General features: G+C 42.0%; 1 protein-coding gene across 2 annotated transcripts; it reads left to right on the top strand.

Annotated features, from left to right (window-relative positions):
- The first annotated feature begins 1990 nt into the window (after window positions 1-1990).
- On the top strand, window positions 1991-15505 carry hif1aa (hypoxia inducible factor 1 subunit alpha a). 2 transcript variants are annotated; one of them, XM_069661271.1, is made up of 15 exons: window positions 1991-2249; window positions 9980-10170; window positions 10581-10732; window positions 10867-10951; window positions 11609-11718; window positions 11854-12056; window positions 12240-12346; window positions 12456-12603; window positions 12696-12970; window positions 13087-13286; window positions 13375-13497; window positions 13589-13845; window positions 13927-14026; window positions 14117-14207; window positions 14297-15505. In XM_069661271.1, exons 1-15 carry the CDS (start codon window positions 2218-2220, stop codon window positions 14458-14460), a joined length of 2238 nt encoding a protein of 745 aa, XP_069517372.1. In that variant the 5' UTR covers window positions 1991-2217; the 3' UTR covers window positions 14461-15505. The 2 variants fall into 2 exon arrangements, with proteins under 2 accessions (XP_069517372.1, XP_069517371.1); XM_069661270.1 differs by having other exon boundaries at window positions 12696-13006.
- Window positions 15506-15575: the final 70 nt, after the last annotated feature.

Below are 15575 nucleotides of genomic sequence, written 5' to 3'. Positions count from 1 at the left end.
AGTTCTGTGAGTTTACATATAAGCTCAGCATTAGATTATGGTGTTTGCCCTGTGTAAGAACTGTTACAAGGATTAAGACATTAACTCAGGAGGCAGAATCAATCAGAGATGACAAACATCTTTTCTGCAATCATGTACATTTCAACATTTCCCTTTCAGAGCTGTGTTAATAGTGTTATCACACAGCAAACAGTCCTTTCGGGGGATTTTAATTGAACTTGTAAGACATAAAGAGGTTGCACCACATAAATACCCAGCAGTTGTTCATGGTTTGCACTCACATGTTACTCAAATACTAATCTCACACTGTGATAACTGGCAGGGCAGTAAAGCAGCGTGCTCATTGTCCTGATATGACCAATAGCACGGGAAAAGGTGTGGCTAGCAATGTAGACAAGTTCCAGACTATCACATCAGAATGACTAAAAAAAAAAGAATGACTAAATAAGTAAACATAATTTGCTGCAAATGAGTAACAATTAGTGTTGACTTCCATGTTAATACATGTTAATAAGGACAAGAGCAATTACCGGCATAGCATAACAACCAATCTAATACAGAAGATCAATAAAGTTTACACAATGTTTTTCAAAGTCACACTGTTTTATAGGCCTTAAAAATTAATAATCAAGTTATAGCAAAGCTACACATCGCCTGCCTGGTCATGTATTCATTTGTCCTCAGGTCAAAGTGTGCAGCTCTGCCGCTCGCGCTGAAGTGTTTTGCCAGCCAGCCAGCAGTTTTTGGAAGTGATAAACAAAGCTTTTCATAGCTGTAATGTTACAGCCAACACGTGCAAAGAGAGAGGATGAGGAGCTGTAAGGCAATACAGCAAAGAGGCCATTTAATGGGGAGGGATTTTGGCTGCAATTTTTGGATGTTGGGAAAATATTTTCCTTCCATTTTTCATTTCCAGTGCGAGAGCTGAATCACAGACAACGTGAATAACTGCCAAACATGTGGGAAGGAAGGAGGAGCCTGACCGGACAGAAAGCACCAAACTGGTGCAGGAAAATAACCAGTACCCTCTCAAAGCCAGTGATGGTGAAGAGGATACTAGCTGAAATCCCTTTTATATTCTCATCTTAGTAATGCTAAAATACCTCTACACTCAATAATAGAGAAAACGTGTTACCTTACCTACTTTCTAAAAACAATTATATTAAAAACATTTTTTAAATATAATCATAAAAAATCACATCAGAGCTCTCTCATGCTGTGGAAAATGTTGGCAGTTATCAACCAAGAACATCAATTTCTATTATGTATAGATTCTACATACAAGCAGCTGCTGAAATTTACGACAATACCCTTTAGTGTTTAAAAAAGTGTTTTGTATTCCAATTTAAAATTATTTCCACTCATTTAGGTAAAAATATAAAACTCTGTTTAGGCAGAAAGGGTGGAACTGGAGACAGAGGGACAAAGTAGGGCCTCTTGGTTGATGTGGCGTTAGAGGAAGTGCACAGAGAGCCTAAATCTGATACAAGTTGTCATTTCTGTAAAATCAGTTTTTGATTTTTTAATCTGAAGAGGACAAATTTGCACCTAAGGTAAAAACACAAAAGGGTAGCAGTGGTCACCTTCCTGCTACCCTGTGTACACTTGGAGACATAACAAAACAAGGTCTTTAACAGTAAAACACCCCAGAACACCTTCAATTCTAGAAATGTAGGAATATGTTGTGTTTTTTACACATTACAGTATACATTAGGAACATGATAGGAGTATTATTATTAAATCGAAATAGATTTGAATAGCACTCTGATCCGTATAAACATGTAATGGCTATTTTGGTGTCATATACTTAAATTTAAGTGCCCCTAACACTATAACTTTCGTTTAAATTAGTTAGTTTTCTGTGTGGTGAATCTCTCAGGTTTCCTTAGCGCGTCCCCGCTGGTAGAAGCATGTGACTGCGCGTGCTGGAGCAGGCAGGGGGCGGAGCCAGTGATCCTCCACAGTGATTGTCTCGGCACGTAACCTCTCACCAGCGTGGCACTAGCTTTGAAGAAGAGCCGACGAGTGGGCTGTTTTTAGTGGATGAAAGCTTGATTTCTTTGACGAAATATATACAGCGAGAAGTCGTATGTAACTCGGTTGAGGATTTACGCATCCATATCTGTGAAAAACCGTGGGATTTTGGTTCATTTCTCGGTGGGCCCGGATACAGCTTGATACCGATAGAGAGACTCAACTCAGGTCTTTCGTCCTGACATGGACACAGGAATTGTACCCGAAAAGAAAAGGTAACGTCAATGCTAGCTTATGCTACACAGTAGGCTTTCTTGTTGCTTAAGAGCTGACTAAACAACTTTCGTCATCAATTAGGACTTTATATCTACTCCAAGGGGGATATTATGTAGTGTATCTCAAGGTTAACTCTTAGTTTAGCGCGTTTGTTCGACGGAAAAATGCGTTTACGAGCGACGCTGTTATCATTAGCCAGCGGCTAAAGTAGCTAGCTAGCTGCTGTAGAACTAACGTGTAGACTGTTTACTGAACAAGATACTGACGGTAACGTTGGTGAATTGGGGCAACTTTGTACCCTACAAGATTTCAGGTTATTTACCTTGATTAAGTTTGCTTTAAAATTATTTTACATTCCTAAGCCAACGTTGCTAGTTTTTGTTTGTGATCGTTAGACGTCTACATGCAACATTAACGGTCTTAACATTTGTCTTGATTCTGCTATAGTTGCATTATTAAAGGGGTGTAGCGTTACGTTTGGTTTGATGTGCCAACATTGACAGCTTTCAGTAAAAGCTGCGAGCGCTCCTGTGAGCAGTGATGAAGACGGGTGTGCTGTGTCTGATGAAATATTGAGGGTTTGATCGTGAAGCTAGACTTGGTTTGAATTTCTCTGGGATTTTTTGTACTGGCAACTTGGTAGAGATTTATTAGAGAAGACATCATTATTATTATATAACTTGGTTTCAAACTTTATGTGGAAAGTTAAAAAAATATGAGAAAACTGCTGAAAAATCTTGCTAAGTTTGTCAGTTTGGTAACAAAGCATCAATTTAATCTCTTGTCTTCTTTAAAACTGTTTATTGTTCAACTCATTGCATGGACACACATTTTATTCATGTAAATATCATCCTCATCTGATATGAATCTATGCACACTGGGGTTTTTTTTAATGTAAATTATCTACCTCATGTAAATTAACCCATCTGTTACATAATTACATATTTTTTTAAAGTCATGTCTATTTTCAGCATCGTTGCACTCCTCATATTTGCACTATTGTCTTTCGTGGGCTTGTACATATTAGTTTAATATTTAATGTTAAATGTACTTCGAGAGCAAAGTTTAACCGGAGTCAAATTCCTTGTATGTGTACATACCTGGCCAGTAAAGCTGATTCTGATTAACGAAATTAAAGGAGTGTTCTGGAAACTTTTGATGTCAATATGACAGTGCAGGGCAACACCTGGTTTCAGGTCAAATAAGGGTATTAGCTGACTTCATCAGACTTCTGATTTTATAAAATGTACAATTGTTGGGATATTGCCTTTAAAAATGATCAGAGACATTTAGGTCATGTCCTATAAGGTTTTGTTTGATCGTTATGGAATATTAATTGATCATCACAGGCTATATCAACTAAAATTTTGCCTGACTGATTACTGGATAGTCACTGGATTAAACAATTTGTGAGGTTTTTAAAATCCTTCAGTGACTTTAATGTGTTGTTGATGTGTGTTTATTGACATACCTTTGTAAAAACACTGTAATTGGTATTGGCTGTATAGGAACAGTTTCTAGGTTGTGCTCACACTCTGCATCCAGCAAAGTATTCTATCAAAGAAATCACATTGAATATGCAGACAGGTGATGAATTATACTTCGATGTTTGTGTGCAGAACAACACAAAAGTGCTGGTTCCAGCTTAGGTGAACACATACTGTCCAGATTCAGAGGGTCCTAATAGTAACACAAGTTGCAAGACCAAGAAATGATCTTATAACCATGATAACTAGAAATGGGTGCTTTTTGTTTCATCCTACATGGTATATTTCCACTGTGTTGTTGTTTTCTTCTCTTAGTATGGCTGTCCTTTGTCACGCACTTGTGCCAAATTGGACCTGCTAGTTAAGATAAATAATTGGTAGACAGCATGCGATTGACCTATCGGCTTTATTCATTTAAGTGGCTAGGCCAATTTAAATATAGCATTTAAGTCTGGTTAAAGGGTCAGAATCTGTTCTAGTGTCAATGAATATGTGTTTGTTGTAATCTAAGGGTAAAATTTAAGAGTTGTTGCCTGGTTTGATTCAGATTTGGCTCGCCTCTCTGAGGTGCCTTGGTATGATTTCTGTCTCATCTCTTAATCACCCAGGCTTGACGTCAATAGGAGTGGCCAATGTGTACCGATTCACTTCAGTTTGAAGCTTGCCCTGAGATAGTTAAGTACAATCACCCTTTGTGTGCAGGCTAGTTTGAACTTGAAAAACAAACTTGCCAGTGCAGGGTAAAGGCATGTTTTGTCTGTGCACAGATTTCTCTTGGTATGTATTTTGTGGTGGAAGACAAAAATAAAGAAAATAGGGGCATGATATTGCTTTATCAGACTACAAAATCACTGCTTTCTGCAATTAGAGTTTGTTATTGTTGTTGTGTTTTTAAAATGAAAGTGGAGACTGATACGAAGGAAGTGATAAAGGATTGTGGCTCTTCAGTGGAAGGTAAAGACTAAAAAAGTATACCAGGCTGTTTTCTGGAGTTAGAGATCAGATTAAAATGGCTTTTACAGGGCGTCTTGTGAACAATTCAAGGAAGGAAGTATTAAAACAAAACCGTCATCATGTCTTCAACATATCCCACATTCAAGTATGCTGTTATTTGACTCATTGTCCGTACCTTAATCTGGATTTATATTTGGACTTGTGGTATGATTCCTTTTCACTGACTGCCACTGTCTGTCAATAAGTACTGATAAATAGAAACTATGTTTCTGTCATCAGATGCCAAATTGCCACTAAGAACCACTAAATCTATTTAATATACTTTGGAATTGAGAGACAACCATATCTTTTTGGTCAGCTGTAATGAAAGGTAGCGGTCAAAAGCATAGATGGTTTAAGATTAAAAACTTTGACTTTAGTGTAAACGTAAAATCTGAGCTGAGATTAAGTCAGTGCTGTGTCCGCCTGTCTGAAGTTTCATTTAAAGCAGCTTTGAGAAACTTGTGTTGTTTTTGCCGTGGACATCTCTTATCTCTTTGCTGATTCCGTCCTGTCCATGCGCGTTTAGTATGCTTTCTTTTAAGTGGCTAACATACTCGGTGTGAAACTTTGCTCGGGAAAAGGTAAACATAAGCTCTTTGAGTCTACATGCTATTAATTGCTTCGTCAGCATCTGACTCTGTAGCCTGCTTTAAGAATTTCTTTAAAGCTATGGTAAGTCTTGTAGCTGATCAGCTGGTATGCTTTTGTCATATAGTCAGTATTAAATTGAGACTGTTTGGGCGCCGGTTTAGCTCAGCAGTTAAATCGGCAACCATTTACAGAGGCTATAGTCCTCGATGCGGCGGCCCGGTTCAACTCCCACCCATGGCCCTCTGCCACATGACTCTCTCTTCCCCTGTTTCGGGCACTATCCACTGTCTTCTCTCTAAAATAAAGGCCAAAAAAAGCTAAAAAAAGATCTTTAAAAAAGACTCTAACCAGCTAGAAACTCCTCATTGAAGGTTTAAGGGCTTAAATGCTTTTTCACTCCGGTAATCCCATTTCCTGCAGAATTGCGTTTGTAGTACAACCCAAAAGAATCTAGCACAATTATAATTTTTTGGTATTTGAATGAATCCTCAAGGGATATGGTCATACAAAGCATAGGTCACTATGTGCAAAAGTAATATTCTGAGCTCTCCAAAGTCCATATTTTTCTTTGAACACACATTAGAGATAAAGGGTTGTAAGAGGCAGCACATGGAAAGTCTGAAATAGTAAAATGCTCAAAGGCTCGGAAGAAGATTTTTACAGTCCTCATCGGGTGAGTCAGACTTGCCAGGTCAAGACCTCCCAGTAGAGAGGAACAAGTTTTAACTATTTCCCCGTTAGAAGCAGTAAATTGCTGTTATACTGTGAACTGTGCACTTTGTATGAGGATAAACTAGGCTGAGCCATGACAGAGTGTTTCATTCAGACAATATTTATCCTCATGAATTATATTTGATAATTGCTTCCTTTTATTTAAAACAACATACACTGAACCACTCTATTTATCAAGGCGTCCTTCTGATTAATTTCCTCACTGTGTACCCTCTCACACACCTAGCAGCTTCTGTTGTTGAGTCACACTTCTGTGGTGCAACCGAACAACTCACCTGTTATAAGATTGGCTGTTTGCAAACACCTGTAAGATGCTCTATTATCAAAGGATATGAAAGGCTGTTTTAGAGCCAGGGCTTATTTGCTTTGTGCACACCTAGCCATCGTAAAATCCCTCATTGGTTTGTGGATTGCCTTTTTGAAGGACTCAAGTTAGACATTATGGCCGCTGCGATGTTTTATTTTGGAGCCAGTGTTTGGACCATAGGTTGAAACTGAGGAAGAATGAGGGGACGGCAAAGGCTAAAGTTATACAGTTTATGCCAGAGGATAATTGGCTTGTTATTTAAAAGCAAGTTAAACTGTTGTTAACCACATTGTTTCCCACAGAATGTGATTCTATTTATGGTGGTAGTTGACCAGAGTTGTTTTCTTATTAGAAGAAACATATTAAGAGAGTTTTAGGAAAATAGCGTCTCTGGTGGGACAGCAAGCTTTGCACTTAATGCAAAAACTTATCAATGTGTGACAAACACTGAACGAGCTATCAAGCCAGGTATGGCAGGGTAAACACAGATATCTGTTACTAATCGCTGACATTATATAATACTATATTTCTAGTAATAACACCGGAGTTTGGTCTGTGAGTACAATTAACCGCATAGTGAGACATGTTGTTTGTCCGTTATTTGCATGGCAAATTATCCAGAAGGCACCGACACAACAAACACAGTGACATGTCAATGGATGTCTGGTTGAAGACCAGAGGTGACACCAACACATAGGTAACCACTTCCATCTGTTCCTTGAAGATGGCACGCCTGTAATTATACGTAACTTTAAGCTTCAAAATAATTAAAACAGGTGAGTTTTATAACACATTAAAGTGGGTCTGCACCATTACCATACTGCTGTATCTGTACTCTGTGGTATGCTGAGTAGATGGTTGTTATCCCAGCCTGCAGATACGTCAGATACACTACTACATTTCAGCAACTAGAGCAGCATTGGCGTCACTACGACCACATGGTGCATGCAAAACACAAACAAGTGGAGGGAGAACTGATGACAGTTAGACTGTGTGGGTGCTGTCGCTCTCTGACAGGTCATAGCCTAATAATTTGTTGTTTAAATTGATTACACTCCGTTTAAACAGTATTTTCAGCCATATTAGTTATTTACCTGTGCAATTACATACAGCGCAACCAGTGACACAATCAAACATTTTATCGAACAATCTTCTTCTTGCTACCATGCTGCTTTCAAAATGTCGTTCATTAGTCTGTAAAAGCGGTTTAATTTCAGTGTTGCTTTGCTTTTCTTCCAAATTTGTGTAGCAGTTGTGGTGTTTCCCTGGCCTGGATTATATAACAGATAAGACAATATTTACTGCTGCACTAAACAGAGCTGACAGACAGTGAGAACATTTCTCCAGTGAAATAGGTCAGCCCCTAGTTACCAAATACACAAACGCTGTTTTCCTCTTAATCGCCAACTCACTCATTAAAAGTTTTGTTTACATAATTGAACTCATTCTTATTATAATACAAAACTAATTAAAGCAAACGAAATGGCAAACTATGCAGGGAGTCATGTGAAGCAGCGCTGCTGGGCATGGATGACCATGTGCATTTATAGGGTTATGTAACGGTGGCCTCTGTGCTCGCCTTTGTTTTAACATCAAGGGCTGTGATTTATTTCCGCGGTTTTCATGCTTTTATTTAAGTTTGAAAGTTGTCTTAAAGGGTAAAACACCTGCACAGATATGTGCTTATTTTATAATTTGAATGTTTATCTAGTGCTTTGATATTATAGTAAAAAGCAATGGCTCAAACATCGTACTGTTCTTCGTGTTGAGTGTAGGCTTAGTTAAATGTCCTCCTCTGTGTTGTACCTTTTAATGTTCAGTCAGTAACTAAGCTTCATGTGAACAGGATTTGCATAACATCTAGTGACATAATGGGATGCAGTGACGACAGAAGAATCATGTGTACTACTCGGTCATCTAACATCCTAGAGGGGCCTCTGTTAAAAACAAGCCTGGAGTTTATCTGTCATTAGATCATCAGAAGCTTAGCCAGTAGCTTAGCGAGAGGACTCTCCCCATTTGTTCTGTGTGTGCTTTAGCTTGTTAATCATTTGGGAGGGTTTTTAACATGGTTGTAGAAGGATGGTGGTGATGGCTGTTATACAGACCGAGCCAAAAGTCACACTTAAACACAGGGCTTGTTGCTCAATGCTCCAACAGAAGATAATGTTAATGTTTGTCAATGGGTATTGACAAATGGTCAAACATGTGGATGATTGTACGCTGGTGCTTGTTGCGGTAATGACAGACTGAGCTGAAATGTGTTTATATTGGAGTATATATAAACATCTGGAGGAGGAGGATGTTCGGTATTTGCACTATAAATAACCTTAATTGCACATAAGTTGTATCTGCAGAAGTTTGCGTCAGGTTTTTTATTTGTTTCTGAAATTTACAATGTTGAAAGTGGTTTCCGTTTCATCTTTTTGTTTCTTTTCTGTTGAGTTTTACAACTCTCATGTTCACCTTTGTCCTCAGCAATGCTCTGCACACAAAATCCTCACTCACATTGGTGATTTCCAGGCAAAGGTCACTGTCAGGACACGCTTGTTTTACCCCAAAGGACTCATTTTGTCATTTGTTTTGGGGGGAAACCTTTGATTCCCTCCCCCTCTCTGTCTCCAGCCCTGCCAGGTAAATTGATACACTGCCTGCTAAATGTATTTAACTGGTCCATTTTCTTGTTAGAGAGCCTTAAATAACAATGTGGCCTTGGTCCATGTTGTAAGTGCACAACAGATCAATTTCAATTAGGTGTTCATTTCGGAGCCAAGGGCTTTTGAACTGCCATCCTTTTTGTCGTGATTATCGTCCAGTGTCGTCTAAATGTATTTGAGGTTACGAGGTCGTGCTTCGGCAGAGGGGATTAATGTATCTGGCGGCCGTCGGGATGACTATTGCAATTATGTCGAACACTTGGCCGGTCTATTTCTGTAAGTGGTCCTGTGAGTTTCACAAACACAAGTCGGTGCTCAGCTTTAAAGCCAATTTTCCATTTATACTGAATTGCACTCGTCATTGTGTCCTATTAAAACCTGCTGTACTTTTTTAAAAGTACTTCAAGGTCTAAGACAGAGTTTGCTCTGTGGTGAGTTTCCATTAGATCTAAAGAGAAGCTAGTACACACAGTTAGAAGTTATGAGGGAAGCTTCTGTGTGTTAAATGCAGGTTTGCGCTGTTAGTCGAAGGTGTCCCTCTCTCTGTTCTTGTGTGCCCGCTGTGTTGGTGCCGCTTTTCTCCCTTTTGCACATCAGTTGAGCCAGGCTCATAAATGTCACAGTGATTTGTGTGTCAATGTAGTTTGGCTGTGCACCAACAGACAGACAGGAGAACCCATGCTCTGCCTCGCAGCCAATCACTCTGAGGGGCCGGTCTCCTTTTCTTTGGTCAGAAGCCAATAAGACGGTCGCAGACAGCAATGTATGAAAATGAGTCTGACGGGGGTCCAGACAGCAGCTGGGCTGTGAGCCTGTTTGTTGCGGACTCCAGCTGCTGCAGACTCTGCACACACGCTCAGTCAGGGAGGAGGGATGTCAGAGTTTGTAGTGTGCCTGGTGGGATCAAAACCAGTTTGTGTTCAGGCTGTGTCTGACCCAGCGCCACCTGTCTCCCGCAGAGTGAGCGCGGAGCGGAGGAAGGAGAAGTCGAGGGATGCAGCGCGATGTCGGCGTGGGAAGGAGTCGGAGGTGTTCTACGAGCTGGCCCAGGAGCTGCCCCTGCCCCACAGTGTCCGCTCCAGCCTCGACAAGGCTTCGATAATGAGGCTCACCATCAGCTACCTGCGCATGAGGAAGCTGCTCAGCACCGGTCAGTAACTATAGTTTACAGGTCCTTATTGGTCTTTATTATCTTAGAAGCCACATTAGAACTAATTGTTTTGATGATTCACTGTGGAATCATAATTTAAAGATAAAATATGGATATTCTGGAGGAGTTGTAAGAAAAAGTGAGCACACGTTGAGATGCTGCTGCTGCTGGAAGAAAAACGATGGTTAAACACTGAGTCAGCTTCTCTAAGGAGCTGCATGACGCAAACACAGATATAGATCTCTTTACAGATACACATGTGGGTACGGCGTGTTTTCTCTGTGTTGCAGTTTTCTGTGCTGTAACCAGGTGTCTTTGGAAAGTTTGGAAATTCAAATTTTCTCATGCTCTTTTTTACCTTCTTCATCTCTCTCGCTCCCCTTTCCTCCCCTCTTTGTTATCTCCTCCAGATGAGCTAACGGCAGAGGAACAAAAAGAGCTTGATGAGCAGCTAAACAGCTCCTACCTAAAAGCTCTGGACGGCTTCCTCATGGTGCTTTCTGAAGACGGAGATATGATCTATCTCTCTGAGAATGTCAACAAGTGCCTCGGGCTGGCACAGGTTGGTGTGTTTTGACCTGCTGTGTGTCCGCATTGAAAAGAATGTAATATGCTCGGTAAAAGAGTTAGACTTCTAAATATAACAAAAGCTGCATTTACATGTAGATGATCCTCTCCTCCCTCTCTCTGCTGCAGTTCGACCTGACAGGACACAGTGTGCTTGACTACATACATCCCTGCGACCAGGAGGAGCTGAGGGAGATGCTGGTCCACAGAACAGGTGAGGGACAACCACTGCGAGCAGTGTCACCTTTTAGGACCTGTCTAATTGTGCAGAGACGGCCACATGCTTGCACTCTGTCAGGTGTGCCGGTGCTCCAATAAGCAGAGTGCTCAGCTTCACTGTGAGCTGGCAGGTTCAGACGAGCAGGCTGTCAGAACAAGTTATCATTTACCCGGTTCAGTCATGAGGTCAAAGTGATTAGATTCAGCTACTTTTTGGGCTTCAGTGACTTTCACTCTGCATTACTGACACAGAGAGCGACAGTAATGGCACATTTCCTGTTTTGCAGGTCTTTGCCTGACTTTATGTGGGTGCTTTGAATTTGCTTGTTTCATTTCCATCACTTCCTTTTTAAATGTGCTCCTAAACATCTTTTGCTTTTTCCTTGCCATGCACCCAGTACACACTAATTGTATCTCAGCCACAACGGCTCGCACCTCCACTTCCTTTATTTTCCTTTTTGACCACAGAGCAAAACTTTTACAGCCTAATGCTTTTGAATGCAAATGTTCACTGCTGGCAGTTGGCAAAATTTTACAATACAACACTAAGTTATATGTCTTTATAGCTGAGGCAGTTGGAACATTGAAAAAACAACACAAGACGCTAGTTTCCCTTTTTTAACTGACTCTCTTCCTGCTCATGTGATTTCAGGATCCAAAAAGGCGAAGGAACCAAACACAGAACGCAGCTTCTTCCTCCGAATGAAATGCACTCTCACAAGCAGGGGCCGCACGGTCAACGTCAAATCAGCCACATGGAAGGTAGGCTGCAGGGGAATCAGTGAAGAAATGTCCTCTTGGAAATGTTATAATATCCCGTGTGCAAATCTTATTGTAGTCCATCACACTTAAAACATTCAAACCTTTGGATAAGACTCTCCTGTTGTGCCTCTCCAGGTGCTCCAGTGCTCAGGTCATGTTCAGGTATACGACAGCAACACTGAGGAGACTCCCAATGGGCGGAAGGAGCCACCTGTCCCTTACTTGGTTCTGATCTGTGACCCCATCCCCCACCCATCCAACATCGAGGTCCCTCTGGACACCAAGACCTTCCTCAGTCGCCACACAATGGACATGAAGTTCACGTATTGTGACGAGAGGTGAGTTTGTACGAGCGAGTGTTTAAGAAGCTTAGCATGGATCCTACTGTACATTGGCATGGTACTCAAGGAGTTCTCACACAGTCACTGAGAGACACCTTGTGGTCAGTGTGGATACTACAACTCGCTAAATCAATGGGTCAATAACGGGTTGGTTTAATCCTTTGTTTTTTGCTTGTCCAGGATCACTGAGCTCATGGGGTATGATCCAGAGGACCTGTTGAATCGATCTGTGTATGAGTACTATCACGCTCTGGACTCAGACCATCTCACAAAGACTCATCACAACTGTAAGCACCAAACTCAAGAGCTTAATTTAAAGTTTGTTCTTAAATCCACAAAAAAATCTTCAACCAAATGTCTTAATCTTTGTAACTTATTGTGTGTCTTTGCTCTCAGTGTTTGCAAAGGGCCAGGTCAGCACAGGCCAGTACCGGATGTTGGCTAAGAGAGGAGGCTTCGTGTGGGTGGAAACCCAAGCCACAGTCATCTACAACAACAAGAACTCTCAGCCGCAGTGTGTCGTCTGTGTCAACTTTGTGCTCAGGTACTATAAAGACTGTTACAAGAATCAGTGTCTTCAGGAGTGTGTTTGCTTTGTTTACGACTCGGTCTCACACCTGCATTACTGTGTCTCAGTGGCATCCAGGAGGAGAAGCTCATCTTGTCCTTGGAGCAGACTGAGGATGTGAAGGCGATAAAGGAGGAGAAGCAGCAGGAAGAAGAAAAGGCTGAAGTCGAGAGCATTCAGTCCGACATGTCTCCACCTCTGCTCAAGGAAGAGGAGGAGAAGGGCCCAGAGCTGGATGTGGTCAAACTTTTCACGCAGACAGTGGAGGTCCGGCCGCTGCCCAGCCTGTATGACCAGCTGAAGGAAGAGCCTGAGGCTCTCACCCTGCTGGCACCCGCTGCAGGTGATACAATCATCTCTTTGGACTTCAGCTGCCCTGGTTCGTGCCCTCATATATACAAAACAATACTTAATATCCTGGGTGAAAGGATTCTAACTGTCTTTTGTCTTCTGCTTCAGATTCAGAGATCCACCTGATGAAGGAAGTCCCTCTCTACAATGATGTCATGCTTCCATCCACCAGCGACAAGCTGGCTCTTCCTCTCTCTCCTCTGCCGCCCAGCGAGCCTGTCCATGTCACCACCACCTCCAAGGATGCAAAAGCCGAGGACTACGCCGCAACCACGTCCTCTAAGACGACCAGCCCCAGCTCCTCTGAGGTAAGACTGAGTGAATTACTGCCATTTAACAGTACACACGATCAGCTCTTCTGACAGACAGATGACCTCTGACCTCTCTTCTCTAAAGGGTGACACTTCGATGGACTTTTGTTTGCCCATGGATTCAGAGATGAGCTCAGATTTCAAACTAGACTTGGTGGAGAAGCTGTTTGCCATTGATCCACAACCTAAGACCCCTTTTAACACACAGGTAATAATGCCCGGAGATGCTGTTGATTCAAATGAAGTTAAATAGAGTTCACTGTGTTCAGATTCATCAGACCCTTTTTTCTCTCCTTCAGGCAATGGAAGGACTAGACCTGGAGATGTTGGCTCCCTACATCCCCTTTGACGATGACTTCCAGCTGCGCAGTCTGAGTCCAGACGAGCCTCTAACTTGTGCACCGGTCAAAGCCCTCGAGAGTCCTCCAGCCAGCGTCACACAGGAGATCCACAGTTATCCCAGCTCTCCATTCAGCTCACCGGGCAGCCGCACGGCTTCCCCAGCTCCACCTGAGCCAGTAAACGCCCCTCTTCTTGCCACCGTCATTTCTAGGAGGTAAAATTTTCAAGCAGTCCATTTTTATCGCCTCTTTATATTGCTTTTTGTAATAAGCTAATCGCTGTTGTCGCGCTGCAGCACCCCACAGGTGGACAAAGAAGTCGCTCTCAGGACCCTGGCAGCTCAGAACACACAGCGCAAAAGGAAACTGGGTGACATACAAAAGATGATTGGACAGGTAAGTCCTCCACATCCGTTTAGATTGATAGATCTTGTATTATATTTACAGATTGGGAGTTTGAGTGTCTGTATTTGATGATTCCCTCAGGGGACTCTGCCACAGGAGCAACCGGAGCAGGGCAAGAAGCTGAAGCCCTCAGGGTCAGGGACAACCCGGACCATACTTCTGCTGCCTTCAGGTGATCAAAGTGTTGAAACGATTTAAGACTGTTGCCTGAAACAAAACCTCAACAGACTCATAACTCTTGCGTATCTTATTCTCTCTTAGATATGGCGAGTCGCCTGCTGGGCAGCACGTCAGAGGGCACCAGTTCCCTGTTCACCCTGCCGCAGCTCACCCGCGACGACTGCGAGGTCAACGCCCCTTTACAGGGCCGTCAGTACCTGCTGCAGGGGGAGGAGCTTCTGCGTGCTCTGGACCACGTCAATTGAGTCAATGCTTAGCCTGCTCACTGCTGAACTAGACTGGACACTACAATTTCTCCCTCTCAAAGACCCTCCTCCCTGCCCCACCTACCTAACCCCACCCCTCTGCCCCTTATTTATGTATGTGTATGAGTTTGACTATAGTTTGGCTGCTGTTTGTGCACATCATGTGATATCTGCAGCATTCCACCGTGACAAACACCATAGCAGCATCTGGGTTTTTGGTGCAAGGGATTCAGGCATCCTGAGATGTCCAACTGTCGTCCTTCGTTTTGTTTTTCGTCTCTCCTCCGGGGAGTCTCTCAGCACACAGCGCCTCGACATGTGACCCCCTTCCAGCAGGTCACCACAGAACCTGGCGCTACTGCCAGCAGTGTATTGTAAGCTTCAGTCGCACAATTTATATTTTCTTAAAAAGAAAAATATTACCAGCAATATATATTAAGCCTTTTTAAAGTCATTTTAATGGGATTTGAACAATTTTATTTTTCCTCCCATACTTGTATGTTGTAGTACTCGTACCTAACAAGATGTCTTTAGTCCAGACGTATGAACATATTGTTTAAACCTTAGCTGGTTTGAATGTTCTCCATTTAATAGCTATCAGTCTTTGAGGTAAATGCATTTAATTGTGTAGCAGTCCAGTACATGTCACTGTATTACTTTACTGTAAGTGTGTTTCTGTACATATGCCAGGGACAGTTAATTTACTCAGTAAGGCTCCACAGCTTTGACTCGTACTCTCACACCGAGAGTAACTTCACCTTTGGTTTGCTTCTCATCATGCAGAATTCTTTTCCCTTCAACATGACTGAACTCATGTTTTATGGTTTTAACTGTGTGACACTCTCAAACAGTCAAGTTCAAATAAGTGGGATCTCAACAGTTCATATTTTACTTGTGTGTCATTGTCATCATAGTAGCATACGTGCGTTGTCAGACTTGTTTGCTCAGTTAATGGTAGTCAATTTAATACCATTGATCCATAACATATTGTTGGGTCTATCATGCTTCTTGTTGCCGTCTAACATTAAATGGCTTTAATAAAGTGCATTGTTTCAGGTTTCTTTAACATGCAGTTCACTTGTTCTTGGTACATTACTAAAGACAAAACACTTAGA

Source organism: Semicossyphus pulcher, unplaced genomic scaffold, assembly GCF_022749685.1.
Source record: "Semicossyphus pulcher isolate SPU_LCO1_2020_fin unplaced genomic scaffold, fSemPul1.0.p SCAF_14, whole genome shotgun sequence".
NCBI classification, from domain to species: domain Eukaryota; kingdom Metazoa; phylum Chordata; class Actinopteri; order Labriformes; family Labridae; genus Semicossyphus; species Semicossyphus pulcher.
The sequence above is the reverse complement of the archived record's forward strand: the minus strand, read 5'-3'. Positions and strand labels throughout refer to the sequence as shown.